At 39.3% G+C, this 25,013-nt stretch overlaps 5 protein-coding genes and 1 long non-coding RNA gene across 7 annotated transcripts in view; 3 read left to right on the top strand and 3 right to left on the bottom strand.

Annotated features, from left to right (window-relative positions):
* Positions 1-9,841, bottom strand: part of LOC105284410 (thrombospondin type-1 domain-containing protein 4) — a 71,421-nt gene extending 61,580 nt beyond the window's left edge. Inside the window, exon 1 of one of the 2 annotated variants that reach the window (XM_026968211.1) lies at positions 9,302-9,841. Coding sequence is in view for 1 of the 2 variants with exons in the window: in XM_026968209.1 (XP_026824010.1) it covers positions 9,444-9,570 (127 nt within the window). In the remaining variant the exon portion in view is untranslated. The remainder of the gene's footprint in view (positions 1-9,301) is intronic. The other variant, XM_026968209.1, reaches the window with a different exon arrangement.
* On the top strand, positions 1,660-4,119 carry LOC105284409. Its single transcript, XR_002193660.2, has 2 exons — positions 1,660-3,253; positions 3,620-4,119. It is a non-coding gene; the product is annotated as an uncharacterized LOC105284409 (long non-coding RNA).
* Positions 9,842-16,034: 6,193 nt separating the features above from the next.
* On the top strand, positions 16,035-16,863 carry LOC105284412 (50S ribosomal protein L34). The gene is made up of 2 exons (XM_011347878.3): positions 16,035-16,237; positions 16,568-16,863. Exons 1-2 carry the CDS (start codon positions 16,197-16,199, stop codon positions 16,785-16,787), a joined length of 261 nt encoding a protein of 86 aa, XP_011346180.1. The 5' UTR covers positions 16,035-16,196; the 3' UTR covers positions 16,788-16,863.
* Positions 16,828-18,622, bottom strand: LOC105284411 (mitochondrial RNA pseudouridine synthase Rpusd4). The gene is made up of 4 exons (XM_011347877.3): positions 18,315-18,622; positions 17,811-18,003; positions 17,549-17,738; positions 16,828-17,465 (listed from the first exon to the last, which is right to left on the bottom strand). The coding sequence occupies exons 1-4, from the start codon at positions 18,508-18,510 to the stop codon at positions 16,920-16,922; spliced, it is 1,125 nt and encodes a 374-aa protein (XP_011346179.1). The 5' UTR covers positions 18,511-18,622; the 3' UTR covers positions 16,828-16,919.
* A 147-nt stretch (positions 18,623-18,769) lies between these two features.
* LOC105284413 lies at positions 18,770-22,377 on the top strand. Its single transcript, XM_011347879.3, is given in 12 exon segments — positions 18,770-19,377; positions 19,519-19,620; positions 19,735-19,865; positions 20,037-20,127; positions 20,208-20,327; positions 20,398-20,520; positions 20,523-20,595; positions 20,704-20,839; positions 20,926-21,146; positions 21,218-21,486; positions 21,612-21,785; positions 21,872-22,377. Coding segments are annotated over 12 exon segments (2,088 nt in total). The 5' UTR covers positions 18,770-19,136; the 3' UTR covers positions 22,279-22,377.
* Positions 22,378-22,519: 142 nt separating this feature from the next.
* On the bottom strand, positions 22,520-24,909 carry LOC105284414 (mitochondrial import inner membrane translocase subunit TIM50-C). Its single transcript, XM_011347880.3, has 8 exons — positions 24,694-24,909; positions 24,011-24,354; positions 23,738-23,857; positions 23,553-23,660; positions 23,291-23,422; positions 23,082-23,205; positions 22,846-22,949; positions 22,520-22,773 (listed from the first exon to the last, which is right to left on the bottom strand). The coding sequence occupies exons 1-8, from the start codon at positions 24,833-24,835 to the stop codon at positions 22,681-22,683; spliced, it is 1,167 nt and encodes a 388-aa protein (XP_011346182.1). The 5' UTR covers positions 24,836-24,909; the 3' UTR covers positions 22,520-22,680.
* Between the last annotated feature and the right edge of the window lie 104 nt (positions 24,910-25,013).

The raw sequence follows: 25,013 nt of genomic DNA, 5'->3' as shown, positions 1-25,013 counted from the left end.
CACCATTATGCGGACGCGTCTTGTCGAACGATCGACCGTCTCGGTCAGGTCTACTAACAAAGAACCAGTCATGGCGATTACCTGTCGAATGCCATTGTAAAGTGCGACATCCATAACCGTCCTTCGTGGTGGTCGCAGCCCCCGATAAAAGTTCAGTCACGCTGTGATTTATTAATTATAAAGCATTGTGATCCGCCAAGCCGTCCGCATAGTTGCGGTTTCACGGTGATAAAGCAACACGCGGCGCTAAGGATTTCCACCTCGAAAATAGACTGCCGGCCGGCCCCGATCGGTGATAAACGCCTCCGCGATTTATTTAACGCAGCGGCTTTCAATTGATGCTAGCGTGCTCCCTTTTTACCGCCGTCAATTAAAATTCCAGGTGGCTAACTCGAAAATCAGATTGAAATTGCTATTGAAGATAATGGACAGACCGCATCCTAGAGACGTGGACGAGGATTTGTTATTCAGTATAAATTTGAGAACTGTGAAATTAAATTCCAGGAATTTAAACATCATCATGAGATCATTTCTAAATAATTTCTGGATAACAAATTTGCGTAAATGGTCGCGTAAACGCGAAATAACGCAGATTTGCGTTGCATGTGTAGTGTGTGTGCATGCGTTACAGCCTCACAGATTGTCCAGTTAATTAAGTAAAATATGAACTCGCCGAGATAATCGGGTTTGGAATTAAGGTGACGTTAAAGGAGCTCAGGCTACAAGGGGTTTTAGGTGACAAAACAAGCAAGAGTCGTCCCACGATGGCTCCATTGCCTCGTGGGCCCAGATTGCGGCCCGTATGTTGGCCCAATGGCCCCTTTAACTGGTTATATCATAGTCTTCCGAGTCGTTCCTCGTCCCAACCTTCGTCAACATTTACATACACGAACGCGTGTAGGAATGATAACTCGCGATAACTCCACGGAAACAGGCAGTAGATTATCAAATAATATCAACCTCTAACATAATTTATATGACGTAATTCGCTCTTTAGTTGTTGATCAACGCTACAATGTAATAACTCACATTCCCGGTGATTCTGTAATAATTCGCATTCTCTGCAAACTCTCCAATTAATTCATTCATTACTTGTCCACTTTAAAGTTAATAAAACCTTTCTAACGTTATTCAATTTCCGCTTTAATCCGACAAACATAATGCATAAATTACCGCTACCTGTAACAGCGACGTGTAATTTAATTTTAATTTTAATAGAAGAGAGAGAGGCGAAAGTAGTTTCGAGGAAGGACTCTGACTCGTCTGCCATATAAGACGACGTTTATGCAGTATTTGAAATAATTTATTGACGTCTTTCTGTAAAGAGAAGTTCTTACTTTCGTCGAGAAATAGTGAAGGATCGATTTCCGTACGGACGACTGTGAGCGGACCTTTCGCCGCGCGGAAAATTAAAGCCGCGATGTCAGTAGAGTCGCCTCGTTTGAGCAAGCGTGCAGTGAAACTTGGAGAAAAACTGACTCCTTGCGATTCCTATTAACCTCCTTTAGAGAAATCGATGTCTATTTGCTATGCGCTAGTGATATCTGAAGCTTGTTATTATAATTTCTCGAAAGCGACACATACTGCAAGATTGCCGCGTACTGATTCGGCAAACCGCGGAGCGAGTCTGGCACTGATTAATCACTAATTAATTACCGCGTTTTAATGCGGTACGGTAATTTGCACGTGAATCAGTCTGCATGATTAAATCGCAATTGATTGAGAGAATTAAGTAAATTGCTCGTAACAATGATATGTTTAATTAATCTGTAGAACGTTTGCCAAATTGACACAGTAATTAGGTGACATTAAATGAGTTTCGTCGTCATTGGTATGGATAATGTGCATTTATTTGAACGTGACGCATCGCGTCGTTACTGAATTATTGTAGCGTTAATCGACAGAAGTAAACAGGAACGCACTCGGTTCTCTTTCCTCATTGAGATATTGAATTCACGCTGTTTTAATTGTAATTTTATTATTTATCGCCGTTATATTTATACCGCCCTTATACCAATGGAACAACATTGTGGAATTAATTGATTAATTCCCGATTTTTAATCTTGTTAAGGGGCGCGACTCTCGAGAAGATACGCGCCGCTAAAAACCAGTGATTTCGCGTATCTACGAAGAGAAATGAGTACGCTCGGTTCCCCGCGGATCGCGCGATTCTTTCTTTACTTTTTCGGCGGTGCACGTTCCTGCTCAACGCTTCGTCGAATTATACGCCGTGACCTGTAATTTGGACACTATTTCACATGCTGTAAGCATGCAATCACGAAAAGGTGTTCCCTTTTGTAAGTGGTTCCACCTAGATGAAGAATTTATCGGCTAACAGCCCTTCCTTGAGATTATAATACACGCTGCACACATGATCTGATCGGACCATGGTCTCATAATGCACCGATGCGTTCAAATGCTTAATTCTTTCGCTTTTTTGCCTGATAATATAAAATTTCCTGATTCCACGTTGGTAAACATTTCGTTATGCAGATTGTGCGAAGATCGTCTCACAACCGTTATTATCTATCTCTTATTATCCGTTATTATTTATTATTATCTATTATTATCTGCTATTATACCTATTACGTAGAATTAATTTTCATGATTGATGATTTTTCAAAAAACAAGAATCCTTTATAAAAAACTTGGCAGTTTTCATAATTCATAAGTTAATTAAAATTTTACAAAAAAGAGTTCCCTTCCTTTTTCTTAATATCAATTTAAAAATATATTAAAGAAAGATTGTTCATTTAAATCAAGTAAAGAGTTAATTAACATTTTTCTGCATCATCGCATAGAATAAAATATTTTTGTAATATAATAAAATAAAACATTTATATGATTAATTAAATTAATTTTCTCAAAGATCACTTCATTTGATTGAATATACACATTATGTGTGTTAATCCATTCTTGGATTTATACGAGTCTAATCCATGTTCTTATATAGACGTACATGTCGTCGAGTAAATTCTCAGAGAGAGGATGAGGCAGTTCAGGAAATGTAAGATCTCAAATGCGGGAGACCGGAAGAAACGCAATAACATTCAAGAGATTTGATTTATTCGAAAGGAAACGAATCTCTCTCTCCCGAATGCGTCATGTGTGCTCCAAGAACAAATATCCGGCCACTCGAATGGCAAATTGATCGAAATAAAGGTTGGACATATGCATTTGATCACTTTTCGTTCTTCAGGACGCGGTCTTCGACGTTCTCCGCTTATACAATCGTTCCTGATAGAGTTTATAAGTAAGTATATCAAAGAAATAATTTATGATTGAAAATATCGTACGAAAAAATATTTCTAGCCAGATATACATGTATCTAAAATAACTACAAATTTTAAAAATGTCAAAAATGTAGGAAAAATTAACATAGAAATATGAAAATAAAAATAAAAACTACATTGATGCTTAAGAGCTCTATAAAAATTACAATTATTAAATTGTAACTTGTATTATAGTTAAATAAATATGAAATTTTGAATTAAAGATATCTTTTATTTTCGACTATGTAGTTACTCACTTTATGTCTTAATTTAAAGTAAAGTGTTATTCGTTAGTTCATTGCATAATACTGTTCAATTAACTATTCTTATCCTTTTTATATTACAAGACTATACCATTAGGTACGTTCATTTTGCTGCTGCTTCCGCAAATTTTTGCAAGGAGCGTAAAAGGAAAAAAAAAAGCATCGAAAAATCTTCATTAGCCGATGATTTCCTGCGCAAGCGATTATTTGGAAAGCATCGATTAACTTTCTGATCGTCCAGATTGATTCACGGAAACAGGAAGTCCTCAGAAAAAGAGCAGAGCGGCATAGACCTCACACGTTGAGGGTAAAACGCGTTCGTAAAGTTTCTTGGATCTCGCCGACGAAAGTGCGCGCATCGCGCTTCGTTATAAAAAGGGAGACGATTGAAGTCATGCTGAAAAGTGATCCGAAATCGCACACAATTTATGGCGAAAACTTGGAAATTTACGATGCTACTCTAAATCAAGAAAATACTGTCCACGTATCAATGTTACGCATAAATGCGTATCTTACATAATACACGAATAAATGTACGTGAAAAACATAATATATGTAAATATATGTATCGTGCATTTCATAAACGAACGATGTTAAAAAGATTTTTACTCTTCATCCACATTATCCCCCCCCCTCTCTCTTTCTCTCTCTCTCTCTCTCTCTCTCTCTCTTTAAAATAAAGTAGAAAAAAGATGTGCTCGTTCCCTTGATACATAAGCACACCCAATTAATATCGACATCGACATCGTTACACGTGATCTCGTTGAAATATTTCCTCGCGCATTGTCGAATTGAATCCGCCTCGCTGGTCAACGAGAGCAAAAAAACGCACGAACAGAGTGACCGGAAATTCGACGCAGCGATTGTCGCTCGTTAATTGTCTCGCGCTACAAGGTGCGCCAGATCGCGACAATAAATCGATATTGAAATTTCGATATTAGCCGGTCGTGCAAATAAGCGCATGCAGATGAGCCCTGGGCCCGCCACGTGGCCGGCGAGATGCACGCGCGGCCGCAAGGGCGCAGATTAAGGCATAATGCGGTCGATCGAGGCCGGAGAAAGGGAAGACCATAGCGGGCACTCCCGTGGTGTTCGTTCAACTTGGTCTCAAAATGAATTTATGGGCCCATAATCGCCAATTGAGATGAATACTTGTTGTGTGCAATCGGCCCGGCTGAGACCTCGTGGTGAAGCGTTGCACTCGCGTTGAGAGCCGCATGCTGTATTGGTCGTTGCAAAATTACGCGGAAATTAACACGTGGATCATTCGGATTGACAAATGATCACTTCCCGATTATGTTACGTTTCAACGGCTGAAAATACACGTTTATTTTTGTTTTAAATTAGATTACATTGATTGAACTAAGTAAAGGACCTGTTTTATTGATTAATACTACATGCGCAAATAGAACCTGATAGATGCGATGATTTGGAGCGTATATTTCTATCTTATTTTGTTATATGTATAGTATAATATTCGCGAACATTTCGATCCTATTCTGGATCTTCTCTTCAGTAGTTAACTAATACTGCCAATGTTGAGAAAAGAAATTTTGTTTTAAATAAGACACGTTTGCAAAATCTCGCTCATATTCTAGCTATTAAATATCAGTTGACTTTGTTATTAGATTTAATAAATATTAAAATGGATCGCGGATATATTAACGCAAACGTATCGCGGTTAATTAATCTGAAAAATCAATGTTAAATTTTACAATACGTCTTGCCCGAAATTACAAATTTCTTAACTTTTACGGTACATTTATCCTTACGTGCAAAAGTAAATGAACGGTAGTTTACAAAATTGAGATTTGCGGCATCCTGTAGAGCGATTCAGTTTCGATGACGCAGAGATGGCCATGCTCGTGCACTGGCAGCGTCAAGATTAGCTGTAAGTTTAGTTAGAACCTTAAATGAGAAAGGTTCGACCGAGTCTGTTTTATGTAAACGACCGGGCTGAACGGACCGACCGTTCGCATCTGCGGATTATCATTTGAGATGTTTACATTATTGCATTTCTCTCATTTTGCAGACGTGCCTTTTGATACACTGTAACGTGTATTTTCGAAGCGGACTGATGCTATGAGTTTACCAGCAGCGAGAAATTCGTAGAAATATGCGTTATAAGCTGTTTTACATAAAAGCGTTAATTTTGTGTTAACATTTAATTAATCCTAGATGAAAAATATTTTATTTTACTGCTATGAAAATCTGTACGTAAAAGAAATTAATTAATTAATTTGTTAGATACACTAAGGCTTTAATACTTGAAATTGTTTGAAAAAGCCCACTTTCGAATTACGTGGCATAACTTTTACTTTATATATAAAAATAAAATTAATTCCGAGATATGTCAGTCCATTGCAAAAAACACAATAATAATCATAAATGGTAGAGGAGAATCCCCTATTATGAGATATGCTCCTAATATGAGATAATGGAGTTTCTGCTAAACTAGTGAGCACCATCTGTTAATTCCACCATAAACTTATTACTCTTGGTGTAAAATGTATTTAGTGAAAAATTCATTGTTCGTTTTTGCGTTTAGCTTTTGCAAGAAAAGGTTTGTGAAATTGTGAACATGTCAAAGGAACTTAAGATAAGTCTTTAAACCTTGTTTATTACATAATAAAGAAATGGTTGGCAATAAATTCAGTATGCAATGATAGAGTAGAATCGTAGTAACAGGAAAATACGCGATTTGTTGAATTGCTTAATTGTAGAGGTTAGATTTCATGATCGCGGAACCGCTAGGCGTGTGGCTCGTATAATGAGATATTCAGGGTACTCTTAATATGAGATAATTATTGCTCGAATATGAAGATTATGTAGTGTAATAAAAAGAAAGAAAATACTACGTTAAGGTTAAAGAAAAGTTAATACGAATTTATATTACGAATTTTTGTGTATTTAATTTTTATAGAATCTGACTATGGAGGTTAGAGAAACGAGGAAGCGTCGACAGTGGAATCGTGAAGATTTGGCGAAGGCTGTGGCAACAGTATTTTTATAAAAATATCTAATAAAGTTTTTTACTTGCAATACTGATGTATTTTGCACTTTTAACATCGATTTCTCAAGGTATCTTATATTAGGAGCACACTTTCGCGATCTTGCGTAAAGCTCTTTTTTCAAATTTTTTTAATTTTCAGAAAAAATAATATTTAAATTAGATTTTTCATTTCACCAACCTAAAGCTTATTAAATTCTCTTTAAGAGAACGTATTACATTTTTAAATTCTGCCTATAGATTTCCTTACATTCGGCAAAATCGATATGGTATCTCATAACCGGGGACTTTCCTCTAAATATGTAATATTAATTTTGTTGCTGTGTATATTTTCACTGCTCCGTATTATATCTTGATTGAGCACTTTACTCTCTTGTCAGCTAATATATACGAATTTAATTATTTTGTTGTCAATGAGCAACGCGATGCATTTAAGAGTTAAATTGCATGCGATTGACGTCGATGTATAACACATTCGACAAGCGTACATTTGTTACATGTTACATGGATATTTATGTTATCGCTGAGCATGATTAAATGGATTTATGAATTGTCTATGGCCGTAACGTGTGTTTTCCTGTAATACGAGCCATTCACACATACACATATACGGTAGCAATTTTTCAGCGCGTCTCGATAATGCCGTACGATGACCCGAGCGTCGGCCATTCTTCCGAAGGTTTTTCTAATAATAGCACATATCACTGTGTGCTGAAAACTGATTAAAAAAGATATGTGTCAGTCAGGATGTCCCATTAACAAATTAGCACGACACGCCATACAGATAAAAGGATCGTTACGTGTCACATCTTATCGCTCGTTCGGAAAACTATATATATAATATATAACGCGTTTTTTCAAAATACGATAATTATATAATGTCGGAATGACAGACGTTTGTACACGGAAAAAGACAGAAAATGCACTTTATGACACAATTTTAATCTGATTGGTTTTTTGCAAATGTTCCAGTAGATTTCTGCGTATTACGCAATATTAAATAGAAATGTACAAGCTACTTTACGCAAGAAAAACCACGGAAGTAAACGTCATTTTTGCCTGCGTATAATAAAACGTACTACATAAGATAACGACAGAGAATGATTTATTTTGAGTGAGCTGGCATCTGTTGTAATTCGCGCTGCAAAGTAAAACACGAGGAGGTATAGCAACGGCGAATAGTTCCTACCTGTAATTCATGTAGGTTTATCAAGCGGGTTATGTTTCCCATAGGAAAAACTATCTTGATAAATTGTATCGCATTAACCCAGGCGTACTGGATGCACGTTACGTTTATTACGCTCATTTAAGATTTGCGTGCCGGACGGCTTCCTCGTACTTTATGCATGCGTATTAAAGTACGGGAATCAATATTCTTTAGTGGATGTCAGCTACTATCCACTTATACATAAATGCGACCGGGATTCCGTCGCGTAACGAGTTATCGAAGTTCTTGGTCGATCGGACTGCGATAACGAAAAGAGATGCAATTCAATTACTGGAGATTAAAAACTGAAGTAAAAGCCTGTTTGACGTGCGGGATACACGCATTAAAACAGAACGATTATTTCCAATATTTTCTCATTTATGAATCGGCGAATTTATAGATTATCCGTATTTGTTATAATATCGATAAATTTATAAATTTTATTCCACTTTGTTTAATTATTTTATTATTACGCTTTTTTACTCTGAAATTTATATAATAAATCTACAAAGCTATCTATATAAATCTGTATAAATTCTGTAGTCTATATAAATTGATAATACAACATCAAAAATAAAAAAATATTCTGAAATTAATTGTTGATAAAAATAAAACCAAGATTTCGCTCCTCGCTCTTATCATCGTTTAAGCTGACGTGCATAACTCAAATAAATTCGAGAAGTATCATCTTCAAAATACAACTCCCACGTGATAATAGTAATCGAATACATTTGGAGATACAATATCCGTATCCGACAATGTCCCTCTTAACTTCTCGCTATGCGATCGTGATAGGCGCCGGCGAGTTTATACCGCGGGCTGTGTAATCACTGTTATTTCATCGAGGACGGTAATGCTCCGGCTTAAAGCCGCTCTACTTATACGCATTATCTCTCGGTAAGAGCAATACACAGAAGAGAAGAAAAGACAGAAGAAAAGAGAGAGAGAGAGAGAGAGAGAGAGAGAGACAAAGGGACCCAGTCCCCGGGCAATCATCGGTTTCAAGCATCATTATGAAATTGCTTTGGCAAATGAAATGCATGGTTATGCACGCACACATATACACGCACAAATTGAGATTTATTGGAAAATCGAAAATACGTTTTCCTGCCCTCCCATCCCCGTCTGCCGGTAACGGGTCCAGCCGTGCCGTTCCGGTGCATCACCGGACCGTATCGCCCACGCGGTGCATCGAGTTACACGGGACGGCTGCGTGCATGCAATTACGCCAGCAGATTCGAGGGAGACTCGGGGAGTCGTTTCGCCGGGGGTCACAATTACTTCGACTCCTCTTCACCGCCGATCACGTGTCAAAAAGAGGGAGGATCGAGGATTCGAAATAAAAGAGTGACGTAGTTTGCTGCGCCTTAAGAACCGTAATTTACAGTTCTATTACTGGTGAAAACCTCTTCCTCTCTTTTTATCTTAAAGGGAAATTTTTATACGCGCACTAACACACCACGCAACACACACCAATAGCGAGAAAAAATTATTACAGCGCGCGATAATATTATTATATCCGATATATCTTGCGTATGAGGGTGACTACCTTAATGATCCCCAATTCTCGCACGATTTAATCGCAACGCAGCGCGACAGATGCGCCCGGCCTGCCGCTTTGATCCACGATCGGTCTCTTGTAGCCTGCTGTGATAATCGCAGTAGTGCGGTACTACTCATTGTCAGATCACCTTTGTGCGGCGAATCGCGCCGTTGCGGTGCGCGGCATGATCGCGATCGACGAGAAGACGATCGATCGGTGAACGCGACGAAAGGCCGCTCTTCATCGTCGCAGGAGGTGCATCTCGCTCGATGCATCTGCAGAGTTCCTCTCGCCGGCTCCACGATCGATCGATCATGCAGCGGCTGCCTCCAATTAGTCGGCGGAGCTAATTAATTTGACTCGATCGCGATTTGCATAATTAGACACGCCGGGCGCGCCCTTCAGCTCGAAAGCACTGTAATAGCCGCGTCGAATGCGTATACTGATGCCTTGCACTGAAGGTAGCAAACTACGAATGACTACCACCGAGAAGAAGCTACCTATCTGCTTCTGGTAGCACGAAGCTGTTCGATGAATGGATCAGAGAGCACTGATTGAACGCGCGGAACCGCGGTGCGTCCCGCGCGTCTATAGTAAGACGATGCGCTTTAACGTCGACGAATCGACGGAGCAATCTCTGCAATTATCGTTAATACGATGGTACTTCGTGCAAGTTGCACTGCACTCGCGATATCGCGTAGCTGTAAGCTTCCACAAATTATTATACACGTGATTCGCGTCCAAGCGCTATGAAGTTTTATAGCTTATAATCATCACAATTGTGATAATTCTTTTAAAGTTTCCGCTTTAAATACACTCTTCAATTAATCGCGATTAATAGACCGGAGCACGATTATTAGAATACGTTGAATACTAAAGAACGAGACTCCGGTAAATTTTCCTCAAGGAGAGACGCTTCCCGATCTCGACGTTCATGTATGAAACAGCCCTTAATCTTGCGAGTCGCATATAATACATCTCGGGAATTGTTAGGGCCAAGAGCCAAGAGCTAAGAGTAATGGGTGCCTCGTATATTTCCGCGTTTTTATATGCGCTTTCACTGAAAGGGCGGAAACGAGGGTGAAGGCAGACTCGGGAAACGTCGCTAAATCGAACAGATCTAATTCCCGTCGCTCGTCACCCGTCGACTCGTCGATTTTCATGAGATAGGGCCTGGCTTGTCAGAAAGTGCGGACGCAGCACGTTTGAGAGCTTACCCGGTGATGAGGGAGGCGACGAGGGGGGAACGACAATTCCTACGACGTGAGATGCCCGTTCGGAGTCAGATTTCCGCGGTCCTGAATTTCCCCGACGTGTCTCTCCGCGACAAAAGGGCAAACCAGCAGCGAATTCTTCGCATCCGCATGGTCGAGCTCAGGAAAATGTGCCCGGCTGATGTGTACCTGGAACTTTCTGAGGATACACGTTGCACTTCCGCATAAAGAGCTTTTCATCCCGACAATGCGAATGCGACGCTGTCGGCACAATGAGGACGATATACCGCGTCCGGAGCTCCATGAAGGCGGATGTTGCATCGTATATAAACCGCGACATTAAAACGTCTGCAAGGCTCCATGGAAAAATGGAGCGAAAGATCGGTGGGTTCACGGTTCATGGTTGGATGAAGTATTATACGACCGCCGGCAAGTTAATGAAAAATTGCTTTTTCATTTTATAAGAGTTTGATAAAAGTCTTTCACATGATTTATATGAGATATTAAGATAAGAGAAAATATGATGAAATTGATTAATGGATCAGATTTGTACACGCATAAAAATGTCTGAAATCGTCTGAACCGTCTTGTTTAAGAAATTTGATATAATCGATCAGATATAATAATTGAAATAAAACATATTGTTTATTATAATTGATAATAATTGAAATAAAATATTGATGGTAAAAGAAATTCGAAGAAATTTTAATTAAAGGCAGAGCAGTAAATCAAAATTTGATGAGAAAATTCAAGGAAGATATAATATTATTTGTGCTAGTATTTTTTCCTTTTTACATCAGCCTCACTTTGTGGAGTGGAAAACACCCAGCTGCTCGCGATGATTTACAATTTAAATCGATTCAAAGAGATGTGTATGCACCGAGCAACCTGTTGACGCTTCTGGCACGAGACTCAGTCATAAACGACTGACTGCATTAACCCTTCGCAACATAATGGTCACGAGATCAATGTCTCAGACGTATTTCTAAGCCTCGTGCAGGCATCATATGACAATGAAGATGTTATAACTTTGTCATTCGCAAATTTCAGAAAAATATTTTAAAGAGAAAAGATCAAGCGAGCGCAAAAACCTATCCAATTTACATTACCTCAGATGTTTTGTGCTTGTTTGGCATTTTACAATCTCGTTTGATGATTCTCACAGATTTTTCGCATGCAAGGAAATTGCAATGTCGCGAGTAAATGAACGTTATTACATTTCCGTGATCTAAGATCTTTTCCTGAATTCGGTTGAACCGCAAGTAACTATGGTCACACAACGTGGCAATATTTTTCGGTACCGCACGTTTTTATCGTCCGGCTGCGAGCGCAATGAAATATCGACGACATAACGTAAGCATGCACGTAAGTTACTGCGTATGCTCTGGCGGTAATCGTGAGCCCCGCGGTTGTAGGAAGAATTATTTGACAAGTAAATCGTCGCTGAGAGATGTGCATATGTCATGGTCGACGGCCGCATCACGGCTATTTTGAGATTCGACCGATTTGCAGCTGAGAAAAAGCAGCAATCTGCACTCAGTCTGACCAAACGTGCAGTTTTGTCTCACGCGGATTAACATGGTATGCAATATGAAATTTCTTTTTACGAAATATCGATATAACGTATTGCGTATAATATATTATAACGCACACATCATGCAGCTTACGTTTTAAATTTAAAAATTCTTTATTCTATTTTGCAATAAATAGAGAAAGATTATTTTAAAAGAGTTAAAATTGTCCGAAAGTCTCCTTTGTGAAAATATTTGAAAAGTAAAGGTTTATAAAAATGAATGCAATGTTATAGCGTGTATACAATATGGAGAATATCTAAAAGAATTAACAATTATATTAACAAAGACAAAGACAAAATCAAGAATGTTCATTAATTTTATTCCAAAACTTATCATTTATATTAAGTTTGTTCTATACCTTTTCATTTATATCAAGTCTTCAAAAGCATAACTTTGTTAAAGAACCAATCGATAATAATAACCAATCGATAATAAGTCTAACAGCACTCCAACACGCACGTGTTGAATCGATGGGCGATTGAGCGCAATTCTATAGGATGGGAGTGCCAATATGGAACTTTTGCAACGGAAAAGGCGCATCCTGTATCTTGTCAACTGACAGTTGACAATATACCGGGTGCCTGATCGGGCACGAGGACATTTTCCCGCTCCCACTCATTTTTCGGGGATGACGTTTCCCCTTTTGCACATGACGTGAATCTTTTATTAAAAATTGCAGTTAAAATTGTCAAATGCACGTGAGAGAAATGATAAAAAATTTAATATATATAATTTAATAAAATAAATTAAAAATTAATAAATGAAAATTATATTGCTATTTTCCTCGTCTCATTTCTTTACGACATCGCCCGACATTTATGATATTTCCTTAATTATAATTATAATCTCAATATTTCTTTAATTATAATTAATTTCTCAAAATATATTCTTACTGCTCCGTTTAAGAACAATAAATGCATTGTGACTCAAAGTTGTATGTACGGCAGTTCAAATTATATGCAAATATGTGCCGTTTATAATTACACGCGTTCAAATGCGTATTGTCTCTCCTTTCTTTGATTTCGCAAAAGTGCGCATTTTTTTTATTCTAATAAAAAGAAGGGCGAAACCTAGCCTGGGCTTTTTGTCCCGCGTTAATAATAGCTACCTCCTTCTCAGGATTTTCTACCTACGCTCGTATAATTAAAGAGAGAAATAATTAAAAAGGAAGAATGTTCCTTCGCTTACGTTCTCTGTGCAACGCTCTTGTAGATCGCTGGAAATGCTCTCTTGGCGCGCCTAATAAAAGCGGACATTAATCAGCTTAGTGATAATTCAATTCTGCAACGTTATATTCTAAACGAACTTTAGTTTACTTACACTTTTCCATAAATTTTCCCATCTCTCGGTTTCTTCTTCTTCTTAAAAACGTATTCTCTTCACGAGCATCGTCTATCCATGTATTACATAAAAATTGACGTAGGAAACGGTTGGCACAATGGAAAATGTTCGCCTCCACGACGCGCCATACTTAATCGATGTCGTAATCGAGATATATGCGATAATATATTCGGCGATGCGTGCGCGTGCTCGAAGAACGTGTTCCGTGTGACGTAGCAAGTAGGTCACAGCGACTCCGTCGCAGATGAAAAATTTATCCACTCGTGGTTCGTTCTAACAATGCTTAAGTGCGCCCTTTGAATGGCGAGCGCATGCACCACATTTTCCTATACGTAACCGAATCCCGATCATATCACATTAACTTGCTCATTAAATTGATTATGAATAGCGCTGGGACGGTACCATTACGTTACTCTCGATAATCGGCAAATACGATGGCATTTATGCGCTATACGCAACGATGCTGTGACTTGTAAAGAATGTTTATGGTTTAACGGGGCAAGAAAGGAAGTTCGCCGTTAGCTTTAAATGGGAAGTTACGCTCCAAACTTACGTTGATTTACGGGAGATCTTGGATATCCAAACGCGTCCGTTAAATTACACTAATAATCGATGTAATTAATAGATAATCGTAACAATAATAATCACTTACAGATTACACACGGCAATTATTTCCCATTAACTTTGTTTACGGGCTTGCGTGTAACGATGTGACGTGCGCACGCATATGCTGCGGCAGAATCGAAGTCTTTAAAATCAAAGGCAAAGACCCCACATGGCATCAAGATCAGACAAGCAAAATGAGACGGTGACGTCATGGATGCACGCGTAGCAGACAAATGCGTGCGTGTTTGTCTGTTCCAAGCGACGTGCCAATGGGGTCACAGCAGTTCGTTTACCATTGACATGGAGGCGAGATCAATCCTCCCATGGGGTAGGTCGGCACCACGGGGCGCATTAGACGGACGAAAGAGAATCCCTCTGAAAGCGGAGGACGCAACACGAAGAGAAAAATTGAGGGAGCGGTCTTAATGCATGATTGAGGTTCATTGTTGCTGGTCGCGGTATATTGCTATGCGTAAACGCATAAACGAGCACTTTCAAAGACTTTATAATAAATAAAACTTCCAAAAATAATTGCGATGGCTGTAGGAAGATATCTGAGATTCTCCCTCATTCGTTCATTGTTCGATTAATATCGCGCTGAAAGCATTAGCGCGTTAATTTATATCAAAAGAAAAAAACGAGACGTTACGGTTCGCTTGAAAATTTGACGACAAAAATATCGATAGTGAAAGTTTCAGTGATATAAATATATTAAAAAATTTATCTTTAAAAATGTAATTTGCACAAGATATTTCCAATAATAATAATAACGATAGAGGTAATTTAAAAAAGCATTGTATTTTATAATTGTATTTTATAATTAAAAACTTATTAGTTTCCCTAATCACGATAATCAAGAAAATTTGCTCGACTGGCTTGAGCACTTAAAATGTTGCTAATAAAATAATCAAACTTTAATTGCAATTGAATAACATTGATTAGATAACGATTTCGTGCGTTATAATTCACGCATTAAAGTTTGTAAGTTAAGATTTGTATTAAGATGAGGCCATTTTTCGAGATTTTTAAAGTTAAATATAAATTTAATTCGCACACGAATAATAATAATGATAAAGGTAATTTAAAAGCAATTGTATTTTAAAGTAAAAAAAATTATTAGTTTCCCTACTCACGATAATCAAGAAAATTTGCTCGACTTGAGCAATTAAAAAGTTGCTAATAAAATAATCAAACTTTAATTGCAATTGAATAACATTAATTATATTGAGATTTGAAGATGAGGTCTTTTTTCGACCAATATTTTATACGACGTACACGATTCAATGTAACATGATTTCCTGAGTATGTACACGTAATTCCGCGCATTTTCGAGATTTTATCCCGCAGCCATGTTTACTTTTGTGCTGAGAAATTTGTCAAACGCAAGTCCTACCTTTTCAGGATCGTACACTCGCATTGTCGAAGGGCCGAGGCCCATCATTGTCGCGTCGCATTCTCAAGGGATGTAGTCCTAATGCTGCTCCGCCCTTCGGCAGGCCTCCGGGCATTGTGAACCCTCGAATGGGTTAATCAGTGAACACGGTCTTCGCGCTGTTAGATCCATTCAAGCCAGCCGACGTGGCTTTGACAGGCATCGACAAATCCCATCGATGACCTGTAAATATTCTTACATGAAACGATCAAGCCGATAGACTTGAATTCGATCGTAATTTTGAGGGAGGAAATCCTTTGAGCTTTCTATCCACGTGACAAGAATTACGATCTTTCTTTTCTAAAAGGACAATTCGAAATCCGATGAAATCAAGCTTTCTTATTATTTAGTCGTGTGTATTTGCGCATATTTGTGCACTCAAAGTATTCAGATTTAATTGAAAGATAATGGAAATGTTGTAACGATAAATACCCTACGCTCCAACATGTATTTTTATGATATTTTCTTTCAATAAATTTACCTGTGAAATTATTGCAAAATCAACGATGATTAGCACTGCGATCTAATCGCCAGAGCGCGCTACGTGACAGTGAACGACTCGATCGTCGGAAATGTCCGGCAGTTTTCGCCAGCATCGTCGTACGTGTTCGTATTCGCACGGAACTGCAGCACCGAGTTAACCTCAAATCTTTTGTTTGGGATTGCTAAAAACGTACGAAAAATCGATTCTCGTTGTATCGTGAATCTCACTGGGACGTTTGCGACGCAAAAGTATGATCGGCAGAGTAGTCTCCGGCATTTTACAATCTTTGCCGTAGGTGTCTAAAATGTTTTTTAGTTATCAAATGTTTGGTTACGTCGTAATGAATGTTTCATTTATTGCATCATACTGCACAGAAATGCATATTTTAATCGTGCAAATTAAATTTACCTCGTATTAACGCTGCTTTAATTTGACAAACTTTAATTTGATATAATTAATAATTAATAACTATCAATTAGTTGTCAATTCTTAATGTTCAGTCACTGCGCAGAAATGCGCATGTTTTAATCGTGCAAATCGACATTTATCTTAAATTAATGACGCTCTTGTTCAATCAAGGCGAACAAATTAATAATTATCAATTATATCTATTTCTTCTAGACGAGCCACAATCTCGAGCCAGCCTGGCTCGCTGACTCCAGCTCTATGGAATCCCTGGAACTTGACGTTTGTCAGAAATATAATCAAGTACAACTTCCCCCGTGCCAGCGAGCGTAAGCGCATCAAGACACACGGTTGGCTTGCCAGAATGGCAACACCCGGTGGCAGGAAGATCCTCATGAGAAGGATCTTGAAAGGCAAACATGTACTGAGTCATTAAGCATCACTGTTATCCCTCGAATTATCGCACTGAGCGTTGATAGGAGGCAAAAATAAACGTCATTTATTAAGATTAAGAGCTAGTTTTATTACAGTCGTAATCCTTAATCGCAATACTTGATCGACGCATAATTTACACGCTTGTCACGTGCGCGTTTGCGTCACGCAGCGATTCGGCCTCATCCGCGACTGCCGCATCTGTCTCTTCCTGCACATTCTTGAACATCAGCTGTTTACAGGTCCAATCGAAGGGGTGCATCAGGGGTGCTTCTATCAGTATATCTTTCCTTTGCCTGCCGTAAGATCCTAAAAACACGCTTTTCAAGTGGGTGTGGCACGGAATGATCTCTTGCTGGCTCCTTCGAAGGTTCAGCAGCTCCAGCAGTTCCTTCTTCATGGTCGGCATCTCGAAACAGCTCTCGGCGAACGGATCGACCTTCATCCACGTGCCCATGACCTCTTGCACCCGCGAGCCGTGATAATTATCACCGAGCACCGGGCTGTACAGCATCGTGGCGGCGAACAATCTGATGGAGTGCCACCTCTTCGTCGACACGGACATCTCGATGAGGGAACTCAGGTTTTCCGTCGAATTCGCTATGAGTTTGTAGTTAACGTTCAGGATCCTGACTTCCCGCTTCTTCACGTCGTTGTTGCTCCACTTTGTCACGATGATCGGCTGAAATTCACGTACAAATTTCGTAGGCCACGCAGTTCGACGAACATTAATTAATTCTATGTGAGGTGCAGACGCAGGATTACCTTCTTGGAATCTTTCGAATGCACGTACTGCATTCCCAGGTGATACTGTCCTTTGAGGGTACTTGGAACTCTCGAGGTAATCACCCAGTACGTATTAAATTTTTTCATGTGCATCGCTCGTCTTTGCGCAAATTCAACTTCGTTGCTTACGCTTGGATTAGTTCCAAAGATATAGACACCAGACATATATCTGCGAGAAGGAGAAACTGTTATCAAGAAAGAGAAACATTTTTAAAAAGAGGAAATCGTGACTGGAACTTACCTCTCCGATCCTGTGCATGGTATCAAAGTAGGCACATCCAACTGCTTCGCAAGGTATGGCAGAACAGTCTCTAAGGAATAATCTACCGCTCCTACAATATTGTGACAGCTTTTTATAGATGGGTCAGAACTTTCTCTCCGGAATGAACCCTTTATAGGTATGCCGTACGGTTTATTTATTGCGACTATACCATCTAAACAGAACATTTTAATTTAATAAAATAAATATATAAAATTAATATATAAAAAAACATGTTATAAGTTATAAACTGGGAGCGAGAAGTACATGTTCAATTATATAAGTCACTAATCTGTGAAACAACTGACTTCTCTTGAAACCTTGGCTGAATAATAATAAATTAATCTTATTTCACATTTCTTTATCTTAATACAATATAATATTCATTGAGAAGAAATCAGTGGCAATCCACATTAAAGAGAGCAGTTTCAACAACTACTTCTGATAATTTTTTTTCAAGTCTAAATATATCAGCAAATTATTCACCTGCGTTGTAAAGAACATTTTTCAGCACACTACTCGCAAACTCCGATTCCGACTTCCACGGATGGATGTTGCAGTACGGATGAACCGTTTTCTCATTTTTTTGCTCTGCGGTGCAGTATCCCCTGTAACACGCACGATACATCGCCGCGAACTCGCCGGTTCGCGCGATCCTAAGTATCGCCACTGCACTCTTCATTTTTTTTTTTTAATAAATTTGTAAATCCTTTCCTTCTTACAAATAGTTGCTCGTATCACGCGGTATCACGGCACAGTGCGGCACGCAAATTTTCGAGGTTAACTCTAGCAGACGCAGAAACCTAGAACATAGAGTGACTACCGATCTCCAACGCGAAAGCGCCATTATTTTGAGCTAATAAATAGAACTAAAAACGTAGAGAACCAATCACAATTGGATATCATTTTATTGTAGAAAGGCCCTGTCTCTATATTGCTACGTCTATGATTGTAGATGCCATGTGACGAACTGACGATCGTAAATACACGCGCAAAACACATGGTGCAGGAGCAGATCCTGATTACTCGATCTCCTGAGTCTCTGTTATCATGATGCACATTAATATTAATAAATAATAATAAATTGATTGTCACGTCCGTGAATACAGATGTTTACCACCGCATTGGCGATATTGTGGTTTTTGAGAGCTCAAAGTAGCACAGTACAATCATACGTGTATCATTAAATGCGTGTGGACAAAAAAAACAAGTTTTCTGTCTTCCTTACTTTATGAATGCATTCGAAGTGGGTTTATAGTAATCCTGTGTGTATTTTGTGGAACACTAGTGAGTAGAGTTCACTGAATAATGAGCAAACAAGAGTTGAACTCAAAGGTCTTCAAGCGCTGCGAGAACAATTTGGTGAAGAAACTGAGCGCTGTGTTCTTGAAGAATTATCCGCATCATGTAGTGCCGGGCTACAACTTGCACGCATCACCATGCATCGAGGAGTGGAGCGAGGAGAGTGTGATGGGACTCTGTCAGGAATTTCCGTACAGCTGCGATTTACCGAGGCCGTTATTGCCACCGGCACGATTACCAAGAACAGGTGTTTAACAGCAATTGGGTTTTGTGTGCAATGCTTTCTGCATGGCCTGTGATTGTAACACGTCATGTGTTAAAAATGTTTTAACACGATGGTCTAAATTCTCCTTAAACAATTCATGCGTTACTGTTTTTGATGTTGCAGTGCTCAGTGAAGAAGACCCAGCTTTGCAGCTTCTTACTGTGAAAAACCAGTTAAAGGATGACGTCAACAGGATAATGAATTATCATAAGAGGCACCAGAAAGGTATATATATATATATATATATATATATATATATATATATATAAATGTTTGCACTGCCTTTAATTTCTATGGTTAATGTCTCATTATTGATTAATTTGACTATGTTCCTAACAGAGTTTGATGAAGTATACAAGAAAAAGATAAAATGGAGCAGGGGAAGTGATGGCTATAACACAAAGATACCCAGATACATCGCAGATGTAGCGGAGCTGATTGAAATGGATCCCGATCCTTACTTTGAAGGGGTATAATTCCTAAACTATATCTTTTAATGCCTGTGCTTCATGTTTCCCCTAAATGAAATACCTGAAATCTGGAGAAATCATAAATTGTTTGTCAGAAATGGCGATTGAGGAAGAGAAACAGCTTGAAACGGTATTCGTTAGGACTGAAATTCATTACGAGTTATTTTTCAGGCCTATAACTGGTACTACACGGGTGGATCGTTGAGCTTTGTCCAGCTGAATGGGAGAAGTATTTTATTATTCCCATTTATGGGAGATCTAGGTACTTATATAAATATATATAGGGTGTACATCTGTAAACCGAGATATATTCTAATTTTTCTTGCATTGAAATATTTTCAGTCGCCGCGAATATTGTGTCTATGGAAGATGCCACGTGGAAACCACTACTGCGAAGCTCGGCCAAGCGTAAGCTGCACGGATTGTTGTACGAGACCAGGCAGAGTAAAATTAATAATACATGTAAGTATCGATGATGCAATAAACGAGACGCTGTAAAATGTCGATGGTACATTTGCAAATTTGTATTTAGGTCGAATTTTGGGAAGGCACAAGAGTCAGTGCGCTCTTTATACGCTTACCGATTCCGAGGGCTGCTTAACGCTTCGCGAAATTCACCATCAGGCATCGAAGATGCCCTACGTTAGCGCCGATTTGAGTTGACTGATCTTAGTCTTCATTGTACACTGAACGCGGAAGGAGTGTTGTTTTTGTGGGACATAAACAAGACGTAGGATTTAATTTAATTTAATTAATTTAATTAAGATTTAATTTAATTTAATTTAACTAATCTTTCTTCGTCTCTTTTCGTGATATCGACGTTTCCTGGTTCTTTCAGAAATTATATTAGTACCGGCTGTGTGCGGCAAAGTAATACAACGCCGGACGCTTGGGGAAGCATAAGGTTTCAAGAAACGGACCCGAGTGTTTTGATTTACGCGGACAGATGTTGCCTGCATTATATCGATACCAGAGTAAGGATCAGAGGAATTTTTAAGCCTTCTCTTTAATTTCACATGCTGCAATATTATACTACATCGTACTATATATTTTTTCGCAGACCGTTTTCGACCGGCCATGCCTCACTCTGTGCCCGAAATTTAATCTGGAAAATTGTGAAAGCCTCTCGGTGGAGGCGCCGAGTAAGCATCACTGCTGCAGGTACCTTGGCACTTATCACTCTTTCCTAATGTGCGACAGTCGCTCGCCGGTGCAGTGTGTGCGACAGAAATGGACGCATCAGTTCAAGAGTACTCCATTACTAGCGACCGTGACGAGCAGGTAAATGAAAGCAAACAAGAACTCTAACTAAAATTATTTATTATTTATTATCGCAATCGCGTTGATTGCAGCGACGACCAGGAGATCATCGTCCTGTCGTCTCAGACGGTCGGCGAGAACGCGATTATTTTAAACACTTGGCTAAACGAGGAGCTTTCGCATTCCTACAACCTACCCTTCACACCGCCGTGCATCGCGGAAACGTTGAACGAGTCTCAGGTGCAAGGGATGTGCTTGAATCCGTACTTGCGAAGCAGATTCAAGCTGAGCAACACCGGCAGCACGTTAGTTGCGGACGTGGCGAAGGGAGGAGTGTTCCATTTCTTGCAAAATTCCATTGGTATGATTATAATTCGTCGTTAATGTTCCATTAACGCCTCAGGGAGCATCGCGAGAGGCTCGAGAAGCGCGACACAGATTAAACATAATAAACCATAATTTTCTGTATCTTCCTACTGCTTTCAGGTGATGTGTTTTATCAGTGCATAACGCACGAGAACTCGTTGGACAGGTACTCTCCGGTGAATGGCGGGGCCTGTTACGCACTGAGTACGTGGGAGAAGGCTCTGTCGGCCCAAGCCGAGCCGCTGGTACCCCTGACACTCACCGCGAAATACAATATGCAGCATGTGTACGAAAGTAAGGACTGGCTACTTGAATCTGCACAAAAATATACTACTCTTCAACTCGTCAGTCATCAAACATAAATTGCGAAAATCTTGCAGACTTCACGAACAGAAAGTTGCGCTCGAAATTGAGCGGCGAGAACGCGGACGACTTCGAGCCAACGTGGAAGCAGTCGCTGGCCACGCTGGGATCGTACGTTGATCTGTTGGCGCCGGAACTCCTCGCGGTGTGGGACATGCGCGAGGAAGTGTCGGTACCGGTCGCGTCAGGATCCCGTCAGAAAGTTTTGAGCTGGCTGGACACCGCGACACCGAGCTTCCCACCCACGCTGACGCGGGACGGACTCGAGGAGTACGCATCTGCACCCGTGAATACTCAAGAATTAATTAGCGTGTCGCAGCAACCGGATCTAACGTACATCGAAGACAGTAACGTGCTGCAAGAAATGCTGCTGCCGAAAGTTAGATCGGAACCACTTGGCAAGAAGAGGAGGCGCCTCATGTGATACCTGATTAATACGGAATTATTAACGTTAAATTAAATATAATTAACGTTAAATTATATTTAATCTGTATTTATATATTTATATTTTTGTACGAAATATATGTATATTTATTGTTATTTAAAATCTTTAATTTATTACGTGTAAAAATTTCTTTACGCAATATAAATGTAAAAATTTTCTACAAATTATAACAAAGCGCGATGCATGGCAGATGCGGATGGGCAAGTGGACGAGACACGACGATTTGAAACGTCATTTTATTTACTTTAATAAAAATTGTGATAACAATAATCACATTATGCATAATATCCCTTCGTGACAAAGAATGTTCCAATATTTAAATATTGCGCACGTGAGAGATATATACGCAATCTGAATTTCCGTGCAAGCGATCCGCTGCGTTCAACGACTCCGCAGGAAGGACGATTTCCATTTCGAGGTGAGCACTTTGTTACTCTCCTGTTGCGCCTTATTCTGCTCCTCCTCCATTTGCATCTGCCGATAATACATTATCATTAAGTTGAAGCCATCCACGCATTCTTGTATTCTACGCGCACAATGACTTACCAATAATTTCCGTCGGTTCTCTTTGAACATCTCCAATGGATTATCGAACTGCCTATAGTAATTGAGAACATCCCGCACGTCTTGAACGTTTGATGTAGATATCGCTGCGCAACAGAACGTTATAGGTCATTATCAGAGTCAATAATTAGCGATGATAATTGTAATCAAAGGACAAGTAATGTACATTCACAAAAATGATATTGTATTATACTTTTCATGATTTTGAAAAAGCTTACTTTTTAGGAACGCAGCCAGGTCGTACAACGCGGTATCATCGTCGTTACCCGCCCACCGTGAAAGTCTGAACGCATTCTCGGGGTTTAACTTGACGCTCTCCTTATTCCAGTCAATAACAATAACCTATTATATACAGAAAGATTATTAAAACACATGACGGAAATAAAGAAGAGGGAAAAAGCGTTGCGACTGATGCGACAATAATTACTCTACTAAGATCGCGATTGAGAGCCCCCAGATCTTTCACGTGATGTCCATCGACAAAGCGCGTTGCGTCCCTGACTAATCGGTACATTATGTATCCATTTGGATCGAGTGCATCTAAGATGGGAAACACAGTCTGTAATTAAAATTAGTACACGTTACATTTTCTCAAATGTATCGAAAATAATTAATAAAATTAATAATAAAATTAATAATAAAAATATATTGAAGCGATATTCCGAGATGAAAAGAAATCGCGACATTACCATCCCCTGCTCAGCCGTATAAATTACAATTTCAAATTGCGGCGGTGCCACTGCCTCTAAAAACTGATCCACTCCAGGCCGCTTCTTAAATCTCCATCCAGTTTGATACTACAAATGAACCAGTTACGTATCAAGCGTCAGGTTACATCACAGATGTAATATATCTCTGTAAATCGAAATCTTACTGTCCAGTCTGGATGTACGAGAACGTCTGTCATCTCCAACACCAGAGTATATGGTGGTTGGATATATGGATATTTCAGTGGATCAGGTAGCAACTTTTCTCTACTAGGTTCCTGGACTAACTGCAAGTACAATTTGCAATGTGACCTCAGCAGATTAACAAAATAAAATTATTGACATAACGAAACATAAAATTTTATTATTAATGATAAAGTTGTCAAAACATATGCAAGAGAGGGCAGAAAAAATTAAACGCATGCTTAAAAGTGCCGCACCCTTGTATAATAATTGAGCTCTCTCTTGACCCTTTTGTAGATTTGCTCAAAGAAGGGTAAATGAGAGAATTCATCCTCAATGGGATTTCCATGCTCATCGTAATTAGGTCTTCCTAATTCGTATACTAAATAGGTAAACCCGAGACCCATGACTACACCAAATGCCGTGAACCCATAGTTCATCATTCTCTTTGACCGTTCTCGATTTGCCTTCTCCTCCTCATCTTCCTTCTCTTGCTGGCTCTGCTTCTTGTGCGCCGCTGCTTCATATCCCAACGGCTCACCCTCGTTTATTGAGGACTGTATATTTGTTAGATTACTTGTGATTTTTGGGCGTCCTGTCGCTGAAGACAAGGAATACTTATTTGGCACGAAATATAAATATCCAACACTGGTGTATATGTGTGGACTTGTTCGTGTTAAGATACAATGATCTCTTCCATTAAAAACAATTTACAGAGATCATTTATTTATTTCTTAGAGCTAACAGAGAATCAAGAAATAATCGGTTTCCTTTGGCAATGTAAATTTGTACAAAATAATGAAAACATTCCTCTCGATCTTCGCCTCATGCTAATAACAGTGTTTAATAATTTAACGTACATTTTGTGATTTTAATGATTGAACGATTTAGGATTCTCTCCATGCTTTCCACAGCACGCAGAGGTTATGGTTATACTCACTCTCGGTACTGTAACAACACTTTTGCATCACTCGAACGAGCGATACTCTATTAATGGGTTGACGAAGAGTGCAATACGTCGTTCCCGCGTTCGCATTGTATATCTTACATAAAATCCGTAGACTCCGCGTCGCAAATGCCATACTTTAAACAAATCACAGGCCTACCCGGTACCCATGGAGTGCGAATCATGAAAACTCTCGCTCGTGTTATCCGGCAAACTTCGCGCGGTCGGTAAGTCCAACCGTCCACCTCGTCGGTCAAGAAAGATTTAAATACAATTGTTGAAATGAGAAATGCCACGAGAGACTTTCGAATCAA

This window comes from Ooceraea biroi, chromosome 3 (genome assembly GCF_003672135.1).
Source record: "Ooceraea biroi isolate clonal line C1 chromosome 3, Obir_v5.4, whole genome shotgun sequence".
Taxonomy (NCBI): Eukaryota; Metazoa; Arthropoda; class Insecta; order Hymenoptera; family Formicidae; genus Ooceraea; species Ooceraea biroi.
Note: the sequence above shows the minus strand (reverse complement) of the source record. Positions and strands in the feature narration are given on the sequence as shown.

Bases quoted from the DNA above. Each gene is read 5' to 3' on its own strand.
- LOC105284411 (XM_011347877.3), bottom strand. From the start codon at position 18,510: ATGAAGAGTGCAGTGGCGATACTTAGGATCGCGCGAACCGGCGAGTTC. The intron at 18,004-18,314 runs GTGAATAATTTG...TGTTCTGTTTAG, and splicing joins AAATGTTCTTTACAACGCAG to ATGGTATAGTCGCAATAAAT. The intron at 17,739-17,810 runs GTAAGTTCCAGT...TCCTTCTCGCAG, and splicing joins CCATGCACAGGATCGGAGAG to ATATATGTCTGGTGTCTATA.
- LOC105284412 (XM_011347878.3), top strand. From the start codon at position 16,197: ATGATCGGCAGAGTAGTCTCCGGCATTTTACAATCTTTGCC. The intron at 16,238-16,567 runs GTAGGTGTCTAA...TATTTCTTCTAG, and splicing joins GGCATTTTACAATCTTTGCC to ACGAGCCACAATCTCGAGCC.
- LOC105284414 (XM_011347880.3), bottom strand. From the start codon at position 24,835: ATGGCATTTGCGACGCGGAGTCTACGGATTTTATGTAAGATATACAAT. The intron at 23,858-24,010 runs GTGCGGCACTTT...TTGTACTTGCAG, and splicing joins AGCTCAATTATTATACAAGG to TTAGTCCAGGAACCTAGTAG. The intron at 23,206-23,290 runs GTAATTATTGTC...TGTATATAATAG, and splicing joins TCAATCGCGATCTTAGTAGA to GTTATTGTTATTGACTGGAA.